At 40.1% G+C, this 14,016-nt stretch overlaps 1 protein-coding gene across 1 annotated transcript; it reads left to right on the top strand.

The window, feature by feature from the left end:
• The first annotated feature begins 10,902 nt into the window (after window positions 1–10,902).
• On the top strand, window positions 10,903–13,798 carry LOC109988648 (myoblast determination protein 1 homolog). Its single transcript, XM_020640203.3, has 3 exons — window positions 10,903–12,142; window positions 12,833–12,902; window positions 13,334–13,798. Exons 1-3 carry the CDS (start codon window positions 11,591–11,593, stop codon window positions 13,507–13,509), a joined length of 798 nt encoding a protein of 265 aa, XP_020495859.1. The 5' UTR covers window positions 10,903–11,590; the 3' UTR covers window positions 13,510–13,798.
• Window positions 13,799–14,016: the final 218 nt, after the last annotated feature.

Genomic DNA, 14,016 nt, shown 5'->3' with positions numbered 1-14,016 from the left:
TGTCTTAAAGTGTTTTATTATTATTGTTTTGTTTTGATGGCTTACCTTTTTGGTGTTTTATTTTCTTATTTATTTCCTCCACTTTTATTATGGTCTTATTTTCCACCCTGAATTTTATCATATTAACCTCACGAAGAATTCATGAAAGCGTTTCCTCAGTCCGTCTGTAACCTGTTTTTATCCCGTTTGTTCTTACCTTGTTTCTAAGAACGTGTGGGGTGGGGCTGTGGGGGCTGGGGGGAGTCACATCGTTGCTGTTGGATTTATTTTTATGTAAAGCACTTTGTATGAAAGTGCTTATTCAGAATCGGTATTTATTGCCAAGCACAAGTTGACAAAACAATTAACAAAATAAAAAAATAAAAATATTGAATAAGTATCAAAGACCAAACATTTTGACAGCATCGTGCAGAACAGCACAGCTCCTCATTTGCATTCTGTAGTTATGTCTTATTAGTCTCTTTTCTCATATCAATCTATTTTGTATATTTCTTTGTATTTATCTTTAAATGTATCCCTATAAACTGTTCACCATCAGAGTAAAAATAAGATACAGGAGGTGTGAAACCACGTGAACAACACCTCTGCAGGAATCCTCATTACGATGAATGTCAGCGACTGCAGAACACATATCATGTTACAGTGTGCGTGTGTGTGTGTGTGTGTGTGTGTGTGTGTGTGTGTGTGTGTGTGTGTGTGTGTGTGTGTGTGTGTGTGTGTGTGTACGACTGAGAGAAGTCCAGCAGAGTGCAGCTCGGTGCAGCAGCATGTGGACGTTAGGCTGCTTTATGTTTCATCACAGCAGCATTCAGCACTTCAGACTTTTTATCCACATTTCTCTGCAGTGAAACATCATCAATCAATCAGAATATTAATAAAATCATTCAGTAAAAATTCAAATAATATCAACACCACTTATTTCAAAACCACAGCAACATAAAGAGAAGTCCTCGGCTCCCTACTGGGTCATTTGTTTTTTTTCAATCATCAAAATTGCAAGCAAACTCTTGTACACTGTTAAACTGCATTTTTTGTGCAATATAAACAGTGTGCAGGACTCATTCCTCTCCTTCACATCTGTCTCATGAAATCATTTTCATTTTTTAAAGTTTTGCTACTTCTATTCCCTAGTTTGAGGTTTTGTACGGTTCTCTGAAATCAAACTGTAATTTTGATATTTGATATTATTTTGTTATCTCTTAAACTCTGTCCACCACTGAAGCCTTAAGACGACCCACAGTTTCCAACCCTGACATGACGATGAGTCCTTGTTTGAGCCACGCTTACTTCCTGTTCAGGTCAGAAGCTCATAAAAAATGTCGACACTGTCACCACTTCAATCAGCGGACCTTTTGTCTGCATGTCTTTGAACAGAGCGGCAGATTTACATCAAGCAGGGTCAGTGAAAAAACATCCCGACGTCAGAGGAGGCTGATGACAAGGACAGAGAGAGAGAGAGAGAGAGAGAGAGAGAGAGAGAGAGAGAGAGAGGAGGACATTTGTCCCGTGTACAGGAAGTGACCTGATGTCTTTGTCCCAGCAGGAGCAGATAGAGAGTGCAGGTTGAATTGATTTAACCTTTGAGCTCTGAGAGGACAGAGGTCTGATCTCTTCTCAAGACCAAAACAGTGAGAACAGTGAGATCATAATGTTGTGTAATGGTGGAGGAAGTTTTGAAATCTTATGTTCAGGTACTTAACACAATCCTCTCTGATGTGTGCAGGAGATATTCAGTAACATCAGGAGATCACAGTCCGTCTCTGTCCTCTGTGAACTTTCCAACAATCCATCACACACACTGTGTGTCAAAGTGAGGGAACACATTTCTGTGGTTTTCTCTGTAAAATGATGATTCATAACTCAAAACTTTCAGGAAATGACTGAAGGTCATGAGGGTTCATCATCGAGCAACGAGGACTCACACGCGAGTGATCAGAGCTGGAGCTCAGATCAGAGGACACAGCAGCTGTAGAGATCACCGTCTGTGTGTGTGTGTGTGTGTGTGTGTGTGTGTGTGTGTGTGTGTGTGTGTGTGCGTGTGTGTATGTGTGTGTCTGTGTGTAAGTGTTTGTGTGTGTGTGTGTGTGTGTGTGTGTGTGTGCGCGCTCACTTATGGTCAGAGTTACAACATGAATACAGTCATACAGAGTTAAAAAGAAGACTTCACAAGAATTGATATCATATTCCTGACGGTACGTGATGACACTCACACAATGATAAACTTTTAAAACATCCAAAAAGGAGCATTGTTAGAATACGTTTGTACTAATTAACAATTTCTCAGCGTCTGCAGTTTGCCTGAGATGACGTTTATCCTCAGAAATACGCTGACTTGCAATTACAATATCCACAGAAAAGCAATGCTCCAATAAGATAAATCATGACTTTGCAAATCATATGACTATCCACCACTTGAATCTAAGTGTATCAAGTTGTGTTCCCTGTTGCCTCTTTCCCTGGTTTCCACCTCCTCCCTCTACCTGCTGCACAACTTTGGGGGGGGTGGATTTAGAGGCACAGGTAGAGGAGAGAGGAGGGGCACACACACTCTCTGGGCAGATACTGATCATTTCCAGTCCATTGCAGTTTGGTCTGGAAATCACTTGTAGTCCTGTTTTTCGTTTTTATAAGGCTGGTGACACACTAGATGGTTTAGGCCAGATTATCCAAGGATTGTCGCAACCCAATATTCACCCAAATAATCGTCCGATCAAGTCGGAGCATCCCGGATCTCGCTTGATGTTTGATATTTAAAATTCCAGATTGGGCTCCACTCCCCTTTCTTTAACTTTTGAGTTTTATTGGGGGATTTATGCAAATAAAGCTCTGGGTTCGAACCTTTCAATCTGTGTGGCATCCCTTTCTGTTTTCGGTCTCCATGCTTTGAGCCTTGGTTTAATTATTTTCTTTAAGGAGGACATTGTTTATCACCAAACACTTAAATCAATCAATATTTTAAAGATGGAGATTAATTGATTTGTTGCAAAGGTATCTATCATTGCTTTCATTAGATAAGGCGAGCGAGGCAGGAGTATATATCTGAAAGAAAATTTATTTTTTGAACTGATTGAGGCTGCAGGGAGTTCGTGTGTGTGTGTGTGCATGTGTTTGTGTGCGTGTGTGTGTGTGTGTGTGTGAGGCAGGGGGGGGGGGGTTGTTCTAGCAGGCCACTTACCTCCTGTAACAGCAGTTAGTCATGGCCATCACAGAGTGTCCAGAGGTCGGTCACCTCGCCCCTAACAGGAAGTAGTAACTCAGAGAGCCAGTGGACACTTCACTGTGCTGCTGTACACCTGTCCGCCTGCACCTCTACCTCCCCCTCCACCTCCACCTCCCCTCCACCTCTACCTCCCCCTCCACCTCCCCCTCCACCTCTACCTCCCCCTCCACCTCCACCTCCCCTCCACCATGGGCGGTTCTAGGCAAGGGCCAACAGTTATTATTTGGCAATATACATAAACATTTTTTAAAGCGATCATCTTTGTCTATTTTTCACCTGGGTTGTTCCCCTCTGACAAAACAACTGGCCCCAGTTTGGCCCCCTCAGTAAAAGTGGTTTGGAACCGCCACTGCCCTCCACCTCCCCCCTCCACCTCCACCTGCAATCATTGGTATGACATATCAGCTCGTTCCACCTGAAGAAGTGTTGGTGTATTTTATAGTTTCTTTGTATTAAAGGCCTTTTATACACTTTAAACCAGTGCTTTTCAACTGGTGGGTCGGGACCCATAAGTGGGTCTTGGCATCGTTTTCAGTGGGTCGAGGAAGTGTGCCTGGGAAAAACAAAGTGTCAGAAAGTCTTAAAAAACACTTTAACCAATTTTCTCTGTCATATGTTTTGTACTGGCTGAGGTCCAAACTGCACCATTTTTCATAGAACAAAACTCATCGGTTAAAAAATATCCCAAATGTGGGTCTCTATTTCTTATTAAGGAGTTTGGTGGTGGGTCATGAGGCTTGACCAGCCTGGACCTGGATCATTTATACTATCGTTTTTTGGTCTCAAGTTTCCTTCCATTAGACTCTGATTGTTCTGAAAATAAACTTTGGAGAGGCATTTTCCCATTTGTGTGCAGGTGGCTTGATTGTTGGGCTCTCTGATTCTGCATTAGAAAGTGTTTTTTCAGAAGCCATAAGAAGCTGTGACCAGCTCTGAGTTTAAAGAATAGAGTAGCTGTAAGGGAGCTTTGTTGTGTCTGCCCTCCAATAAAAACAACAGGAGGGCGAAAAAAGGTGCTGAGAATCAAGAGGAGTGAAACAACTCATTAACCAGATGACACTCAGTTTGCTTTGACAGTTAACAGGAGTCATAAAAACAAGGAGGGGGTACAGTGTGTGTGTGTGTGTGTGTGTGTGTGTGTGTGTGTGTGTGTGTGTGTGTTTAGGGAGTCCCTCTGAGCTCTGATCCATCTGGAATCCACATCCAGGTCCAGCAGGCTGTCCTGTCGTCCCGTCCTGCGTGTCCCAACACGTCCCGGGCTCTCGGCTCATCAGATCCCATCGAGGCTTCATGGTTTCCTCGTTTGAGCTTTGAAAGTGACGTCGCCGACAGGTGACAGAGCTCCCATTCACTGTTTGAGTTCAGTAGGAAGAAAAAACAAACCGCAGCACTCGAAAAAGGCAGACTTTAACTAAACACCTGAGCTGAATTTTTCGTTGATAAAGTGGTTTTGTTGAACAGACGTAGATTTATCTAACCTCTCGATTATTTTCAGACATTTATAAAGTAAAAACACTAAACAGAAAACTCTTCAAAGGGACATTATATGTGATTTATTTAGCTTTAAATCATCATATCCTTTTCTTGTTGTTTGGTGTGGTTTGTTTCTTCATGTTCTTCAGAAACAGTTGGCCTATTTAAGAAAATTAAACGAATTAAAGATTGTCAAAATTATAATTTTACGCATATATGACACTAATAAATGACTCTTCAGGATTTATTTCAAAATGGACAAATCAAAAATACATTTTAAGTTGAAGCTACTTTTGATAATCTTGTGAGTAAATGGACAAACATGCACACACTCTAACACCCTCATAAAAATATCCTCTGTCCGTCCTCTCTACCAGTCACTATAAACTGATCTGGCATCAGTCCCTGGAGGTATAACGAGGGATCTCATGAAATGTGAGACGTTCTCTGTAACACGCAGCAGGAAACGGGATTTAAAGCTTTTGGTGAACACAAAAACATGAAGAATTGGATCAAGGACAGAAGGTGTGATTTAACAGCCAGCTGGATATGAACGTTCTGGACCTGAAGGACTTTAGAGACGATGATTAAATTGAGCTGTTTTCATTCTGAACGTCCTGTTCTAAAAGGGGATTTCTGCAATATGGTTAAGTGACTAAGGGCAGGGGGATGTAAGGCTTTGGGTGCATCCACACAAGTTAGCACAAAACTTCCTGAAACCTTCCTGAAGCCTGAGTGGCTGTGCACTTTACTCTCTGTTGCGATCGATCTCCAAGCACATAAAAAAATCAAACTGCCTCATTATGTTTCTGTTCTCCAGAATGTTCTTCTCCACTCTGTTGTTGCTATTGTGATTCAGTTGAACTTCACATAGCATGTCATCATTGCCTCGTATAGCAGACTGTGTTGCTTCATCCACTACTTCTGCTTTGTTGTTTTTATATCATGTCTTGCGGCCTGAACATCCCCTCCTCCCCCCAGTCCCCGTTCAACAGGGTCAGTCTCCCGCTGTGAGACGCATATCCTAAAATGTTCTTGAAAATGGGGACTTTAAAAACCTGATAATAGAGTCACTTAGTGGGCTGTCCTGAGAGAATACACCAAGCTTTTGATTAATGCTTTTGTTCAATAGAAAAATAAAAATTTTGTTCATGCAAACCAAAAGGGGTCAGAGGTTAATGTTGAAGTATTTCTCTTCTTTAAGACGAGCATGAGAACGATGTTTGGGAGAGACATTTTCAAAAGGGAACTGACTCTACAAAGAGGTGACAGTGAGAGTTGTGATTGGCTACATCAGAACATTCATACAACATAATTCTGTGTTTGAGTGGCCGGGAATTGAACCTCCACCCTTTTGCTTGAGAAAGACCCACACAACCACTGAACCGAACTGTGTTTAAAATCACTTTAGACTGTTCTGAAGGTTTTTCTAGATTTGATCCCACATAGCCTTTTGTATTGCATAAGATATTCACAGCAGTTTGTTTTCAAGTGAAACCAGATATCCAAACAAATTGTGTTGAAATCAATTCCTTCTAAATCAATAATTTTACTGTCTTGAACAAATATAGTCTTAGTGACGAGGTGGAGGAGGAGTGTGGAGGAGTGTTGTTTCCAGTCATCACACTCATCCTGTTTCTGATCAGAAGGATTTGGAGGAATCAGCGAGGGAGTGGTGAGAAAATGTTTCAAAAACAAGACAGGAAGGCAGAGAGATTCTCTACAAATCAGCAAAGATAAATAAATACATAAATGGGACTTTGCATGTTCTCCCTGTGTATGTGTGGGTTCTCTCCGGCGTCCTTCCACAGTCCTAACACATGCTCGTTAGCTTAGTTGGAGATCTAAATTGCCCGTTGTTGTCAATAAAGTTGGGACTCGTTCTTCCAACTTCAGTATGTCATTTCAGTTCAGACAACAACAACAACAACAAATGTAGATGCTTATATTTCAGCAAAATGTTGACGTGCAAAATGTGAATCAATTAAAAGTATCTTAACATTAACTAAACATATTTTACCCCCCATGTGATGACGAATATGACATCAAGTCGCCAAGTAGGGCAACTCATTTTTTCCCCCGAGTTTCTGAGTCGTTGTTCCGACTTGAGCAGGTGTTCTTGAGAATTGTACAACTTGAAACTCGTTTTCCCGATGTGCCCGACACCAAAATGAATTCATCAAGAGTTCCAGCAGTAAGAAATCTAGTGTGGCACTGTTTATTCCCTGCGATAGGTGCATGACCACAGACCATGCGTTTCCTGTTTTATTTTGTTGTTTTTGTCCCCAGTGTTTCTCGTCTTTTTTCCTCTCTGTGGCCCTTTCCGAATTGTCACAGTTCAGTATGCTGTGCGTACTATTCAGTAGGGACTTTCAGTGTACTGAACCCTCGTGGTCATTCAGTATGCATTTTTTGGGTCCACCTCAGTATACTGAACATTTCAGTATGGATACTAACTTCTGGGTTTCATGCAGTATGGATCGGATGCGTGCTTTCAGGAAATGAATTGTGTTTTACCACCCACAATGCAGTGCGAAATTAAACGTAAATCGTCACGTCACGTCCGCCTCCAAATCAAAACAAACGAGCGTGGATTAATTTAATCAATTTCTAATCTTAATTTAAAGTCGCGACTGAAATCATTACTTTAAATTAACAACAGACAATTTAACAAATGTCTGCATTATTATAAAACCTTTCCCCCTCTATTTAAATAATGATTTCACTATTTAAATGCGTCTTTATTGGTTTATTTTATATTCTGTATATTACTGTCTTTCATTTGTTCTTTCCTTTATGTACTGTATGTTATTTAGTTATTTAATCTGTCTCTTACTTGATTTACATTGTGATATTGTTTTTTGTTTACCTGACTGTATATGCGCATTACTCTTCTTGAATAAAGCTAAACAAAAAAAACAAAAAAAAAACGGGTGGATGCGGCCGGTTCAGGAAACGTAATTGACGTCACTTCCATACTGAATGAATCAGAAGAAGTAGGCACAAATATCTGCCTACTGTGTGTGCATACTGAATAGGAGGTACTAACAGTATGCAGCACGGATAGTAGGTACTGCATACTGCCTACTGAAAGATTGAGTATGTACTTGACAATTCGGATACGGCCTGTGTGTTTCCCTCCATGTTGATCACCCTGATTGTCTTTACCTGCGTCGTAAGCCTCACCTGTGCCTGATTGCCCCTGTATCTGTTCAGTCTCAGTGCTCCTTCCCTCTTGTTGTCAACCATCCTTTTGTCTCTGAGCCTGAAGTGAGAATTCATATGAACCTTTTTGTTTAAAATCATTATTTTGTTATTTCTGCATTTGTTTCCCACTCCTTGTTTTCTCACAAATCTGGCAAGTCCCTCCAAAAACACACTTTCCTTCTTTATAGTTCACACAGCTTCCTCGGTGAGTGAGAGCTACGCTGTGTGAGTGTATGCCTTGTTTAAAGAGAATATTTTAAGGGCACTAGTAGCCTAGTGGTTAGTGCATACACCCTTATGTGCGGAGGTTGTGGTCGTCCGGGCGGGCCAAGCTCGAGTCCGACCTGTGGCTCCTTTCCCCGTACTCTATCTCTACCCGATTTCTGACTCTCTCCACTGTCCTGTCTCTAAAAAAATACAACTTTAAAGAGAGTATTTTAAGTAGGAATTAGTGAGCTTATGATGATGCCACAAACAAGGAAAGGAAGTAAGAAAGGGAAAAGAGACTTTAGCCTCAAGCGGTATGTTTAATTATTTTTGGAAAATAAATATTTGTTAGATAAAAAGTACACTAAGGCATAAAACAGTCTGAATCACTTCCAGGCCAGTCTCTGTTTTAATCTGAATGAATATGAAAAAGTGTTGTGCATAATTTGTGCATTTATTTTGAAGTAGTTCGGGATGCCTGTTTGGCTACTGTAACTTCCCTCTCACTGCTGATCAATCATGCAACATGTTGGAGAAAGCATACATTAGAATAATAACCATGTTGGGAATTCATGTCCAACACTTTTTTTTGGAAACTGTTCAGAAGCATCTTTAGGCAGAAAATACAGGTTTTAGATTAATTTATGTTCTTGATATGTTTTTAGTTCACACTGTTTTGTAACTCTTTGCATCAAACACAAAAAAAAGAGCTTCAAAAAGCCAGACTTTTGATTGATCGACTCCTTTAATGCAGCATTTGATTCTGTCTTATTCTCTGGGTTTCTATGAAAGTGTCCTGCAGAGATGCGAGGAGTGTGTGTGAGAGCGAGTCGGGGGGATTTTCTAACATGATAGCAGCCTCAGTTTAAAGGGCAGCGGTCTTAGATTTCACAAGCTGCTAAATTTAACGTCCAGCCTCCCATTAAGCTGTGAGGAGTCTGTGATGTGAGCTCCTCTGTCCCCACACACCTCACTTTATACCTCTGGAGCTGTGAAAACTCTCACATTTACAGGACGACAAATACACGCTAAACACACGACGAGTTCACAAACGAACGATGAGTACTAACGAGACAGCAAGGGAAAGAATAAACAACAACATTCATCTGAGAGACAAGAAATCAACAATAAAATACAAAATGTACTCAAAGTCAACGATTACACAAAACACATTTACAACACATCAATCAAACTTTATTCATACAGCACCTTTCAGACAAATTCAATCACAGTTCAAAGTGCAGAAAAAGTGAAAAAGTAGTTTGTAAAAATCATTGAGAGATGAATAAACACCAAGAAGAATTGAATAAACAAAACGATGGCTGGAAAAAGTGATAAAAGACAATGAGGCAAAGCAATGTGAAGACAAATGAACACACACAAGAAACAAGAAACGTTTAAAATGATAGTGAAATAAAAAGACAAAAAAATAATGTCAAGATTGAATTAATTTATAAATGTAAAAATAAGATTCTGTGTGTGTTACTAAAGTAAGAACTAAAACAGTCACAATAATAAGAAATAATAAAAAACATAAATCAAACAGTAAAATGTTCTCTTAAACATAGATACTGATAAAAACTTAAGTATTTAAATAAAAGCCATAAAGTGGTAAAGTGCTCCATGAAAGCCTGACGTGAGTTTTAAGACTGCGTTTAAAAGTCTTCACATTCTCGGCTCCTCTGGAGAGAGCGGAGTCTGACAACATGTGGGACTCTGCTGATGCCTCACATGAACAAATTCTAATTTAAAAGAGATTTAGTGACATGGGAAACATACTGAACGTTTACATAGACAAAGCAAAGGTAATAAATTCAAAGAGCTAGCTGAAAATGTCACGTTGCTCCTAATATATAATACATATGTACACAGTACAACACAGTTCATCTTGTACATTCATTATGTAAATATTGCTTTGTATATCTTATTATAGTAACCCTACTTGGTACTTATTGCTTATTTTATTATCTCTATTTTATTTCTATTCCTACTGCTGTATTGTGTGAAGAGCAATGGTAACACTGAACTTCCCCCTGGGATTAATACTCCTCATTTACAAAGACACCGAGTCTTTACAGAATTAATGGAGAGACAGACAAATACATGACTGCTAAAATCAACAAACTGGGGTTTTCTAAGAAGCTAAGACAATTAGTTTAGGAATAAGTAAATACTAGAGTGTAAGAAAAAATCTAAAATGTACTAAAATAATTCTGCAACTTTAAAAAAACAAATGCAGTAAATAAAACACACTTATGTTAAACAGTTACTAACAGAGGCTGGGAGGTTTAAAATCTGGTTTCAAAAATGCCAAGAAGGTCAAGGTTCATTGTTGGCTAACTGAGTCTGTTGTCAAACATTTGCTCAGGTTTTGATCAGTCACAATAAATCTGATTTTCATTCATTTATTATGATAGAGTTTAAAAATGCTGAAATATACGGAAGCCCAAAGAGGGAAGGGTGAAAATGAATCTGCGAAGTATAAATTTGTTTTAGTTTCTGCAGATGTCTGTGTGCTGTAGAAACAAAATTAGTTGAATAAATAAATAATTCTTAAAAACAACATGCTGACATTAAATTACGAAACACATCCAATTTCAGTTGGATTGTGTACATTTGTAAATGTACTATTTTGATTTATGTAAATGTTTTTGTACAAAGCTTTATTCCCTTAAAATATCTCAAACTGGGAGTAGACTAAACTGGAAAAAGCCTTACTGAAGTCATCAAAAGGTCGTTTCAAATCCCTAAAATGATCGATAAATGAGTTTTTGGGATTAAAAAAAATATTTCTGATTCTGAAATGAGTGATTGTTGACAGACCTTTTCTAATTCCCGAGTTTACACAGGGATTTTAAAAAAAAAGTGATGGAAATGGAATAAAACAGAAAAGTCCCAGCACCAAAACAGCTGACTTCATGTTGTAAATAAAATGAAATAAAGAAACAAGTAAAGTACAGAAGAAGAATACATTTATACAATAAGTGGAAGAGACAAGAGCTTCACCTGGAGACAGAGTGATTTGTGAAGATGGATTTAACTGCTTTTTTATTGCTTCCTTTTTGTGTCTGAGAATCACCTCAGTGACCCCCCCCCCCAACACAAACTCAGAGACACACACTCAGAGACACTTACACACACACACACTTACACCACACCCCTCAGAACATTGGTCACTGACACCACGGCCCCGCCCACACAGTGACTCCTTTAAAAAGTCACGCCAGGCACAGGGAGTAGAAGTTACACAGACTGCTCCTTTAAACACTCAGATCTGCACACACAGCTTTGAACTGATTTCCTAAAGATCAGCTGACTTTGACAGGAGACAAAACGTTCTTCTCTGTGTCCTAAACTTGTCTCAAACTAATAGGAGACATTTTGTGAATTGTTTAACATTTTTGAGTCATCAGAGGAACGTTTCTGAGGACTCTTCCTCGTCTTCATCATCTTGTTTCTTGAGGGAATCTCCTGCAGGGGACGATGGATCTGTCCGACCTTCCCTTCCCTCTCTCCTCAGCTGATGACCTTTACGATGACCCCTGCTTCAGCACCAGCGACATGAACCTCTTCGACGACCTGGACTCCCGGTTGATGCACGCCGGCCTGCTGAAGTCGGAGGACCATCTTCACCTCCATCACCAACACAACCATCACGTTCCTAACGGGGAGGAGGAGGACGAGCATGTGCGGGCCCCCGGGGGCCTCCACCAGTCGGGGCACTGCCTGCTCTGGGCCTGCAAAGCCTGCAAGAGAAAGACAACACACGAAGACCGCAGGAAAGCAGCGACCATGCGGGAAAGGCGGCGGCTCGGTAAGGTGAACGACGCCTTCGAGACCCTGAAGCGCTGCACGGCGTCCAATCCCAACCAGCGGTTGCCCAAAGTGGAGATCCTGAGAAACGCCATCAGCTACATCGAGTCCCTGCAGGCGCTGCTGAGGACGGGCCGAGACGACAGCTTCTACCCGCTGCTCGAGCACTACAGCGGAGACTCAGACGCCTCCAGCCCCCACTCCAACTGCTCCGATGGCACGGTGAGGCGAGAACAGCTGAACGGTTCATGTGGTGCTGCAGGAAATGTTTGGAATGTGTGGAGGATATTTATTTCAGACCTCAGAGCTGCAATTCGGTTTTTAAAGGAGAGAACCTTTAAAGCCATCTTAAATGAAGGCCTGAATCTTTTTTCTTTAAACTTTAAAATCAACACATGTGCAACTTTTCTGTATTTAACAGCCAGAGCATTTGTGTTTTTTTGTGTTTAAACCATACAAGTGCATCATTAGAATATATTCATTACATTTTTTTTACATAAATGCTTAACCATGATCAATAATTTAAGGTCAAATATTTTGGGATGTATTTTTGTTGAGAAGTTGCTTTGGAAAGTTTTCCAAAAAAAAAGATCAACATCCTTTTGACCTCAGATTATTTAGCTTTGATGCAAAATTTAAAAAAAAAAGGAAGACTTTCATGGACTGAAATGTCATCTTTGATTTTAAGCTAGCTGAACAAACTCTGCAGAACAAAAAAACTGTACAAAAAGGGACAGAAGAAATTAAAATTCTGGGCATAAAATGTTTTAAAAATGTCACAAAATGTTTCTTTTACTTTCACTTCTACTACTACTTCTTCTTTTTCTGACTCTCTAACAACATTATCCCCCGTAACAGAAAATGTGTGTTGAAATTGTGACTAAATGTGTCTTCTTTGACGTGTGTTTGCAGACGGATTTCATCTCTTCATGTTCGGCCAAGAGTGAAAACAGCGACGGCTCTTTCTGCAGCCGGACAGACGGTCAGTTTCTCACGGTCACTCCTTTATATGACATATTTTTTTACTTTAGTATGAGTCAATTTCATTTGACCATGACTCACTTCTTAAAACCTGTTTATACAGAAATATGTTTGCCTTCTCTTCATAATGAAGGCCTTCCACATTGTGTACCCGTGCTTCTGCTCATGCATGAAGTGTACCGTGCCTAAGCACACCTCTCCGAAGCGTGCCAAAGTTTAGTTTAGTTTTTTAGTTTCACTTCTTATTTGATAATTTGCACTTGAAATATCAGTTTCATTCTGATCATTGCCTATTTTAGTGTGACCTTTCCCTATGATGGCTATTAGTGGCACCTTGATATGACTCCTGAAACCATTTTATATCTTTGGAGCTTGAACTTTTACGTTTTAAAGAGCTGAGCACAAACTAAATTTCCTTTTTCTTTCTCACAGATTCCAACAAGCGGTCGCTCATTTCCAGTTTGGACTGTTTGTCCAGCATCGTAGAGCGGATCAGCACAGATCCAGCGGTGGCCCCCCAGGGCGACAGCGTGGTCCCCCTGGGCCCCGGATCTCCTCTGAACAGCCCTGCAGGCTGCAGTCCAAACAGTATCTATGAGCCTCTCTGAACCCCCCCAAACAAAGACCTCATTAAGACTTTTACCCCGAACATTTGAGTTATTTTTCTCAAGACTGTTGCTTCAGTCTTTGTACTCCAACCTGCTGATTTCCATCCACTTCAAAGAAATATTTCTCTAAGCTGCAGAAAAATAAGAAGTGAGGACCATTTTGTACATTTTGTAAATACGACACCCACACACAGACACAAGGGTTGTTGAGATTGACTTGCCATTTGTTTGTTCGTACATTATTTATGAGTGAATGGTATTTTAATAAATATTTATATATTTCACTGTGTGTCCTCTCTGATCTGCTTCAATGATTTATTTTAAATTTCCTTGTTATAGCCTCTAAAATGAACTGACTTTTTTCCTCAAGAAAGCCTACATGCTGACATTTTTTTTAAACTGCAGTCATCTTCTTCCCAAGACATCATCAACATGTTTTTGGTCACTTGGGGCGCTGAAAACAAGCTGTTAATATGTCTGTGTACAGGTTCTCAGTCACCCAGGTCT

Source organism: Labrus bergylta, chromosome 3 (genome assembly GCF_963930695.1).
Source record: "Labrus bergylta chromosome 3, fLabBer1.1, whole genome shotgun sequence".
Classification (NCBI taxonomy): domain Eukaryota; kingdom Metazoa; phylum Chordata; class Actinopteri; order Labriformes; family Labridae; genus Labrus; species Labrus bergylta.
Note: the sequence above shows the minus strand (reverse complement) of the source record. Positions and strands in the feature narration are given on the sequence as shown.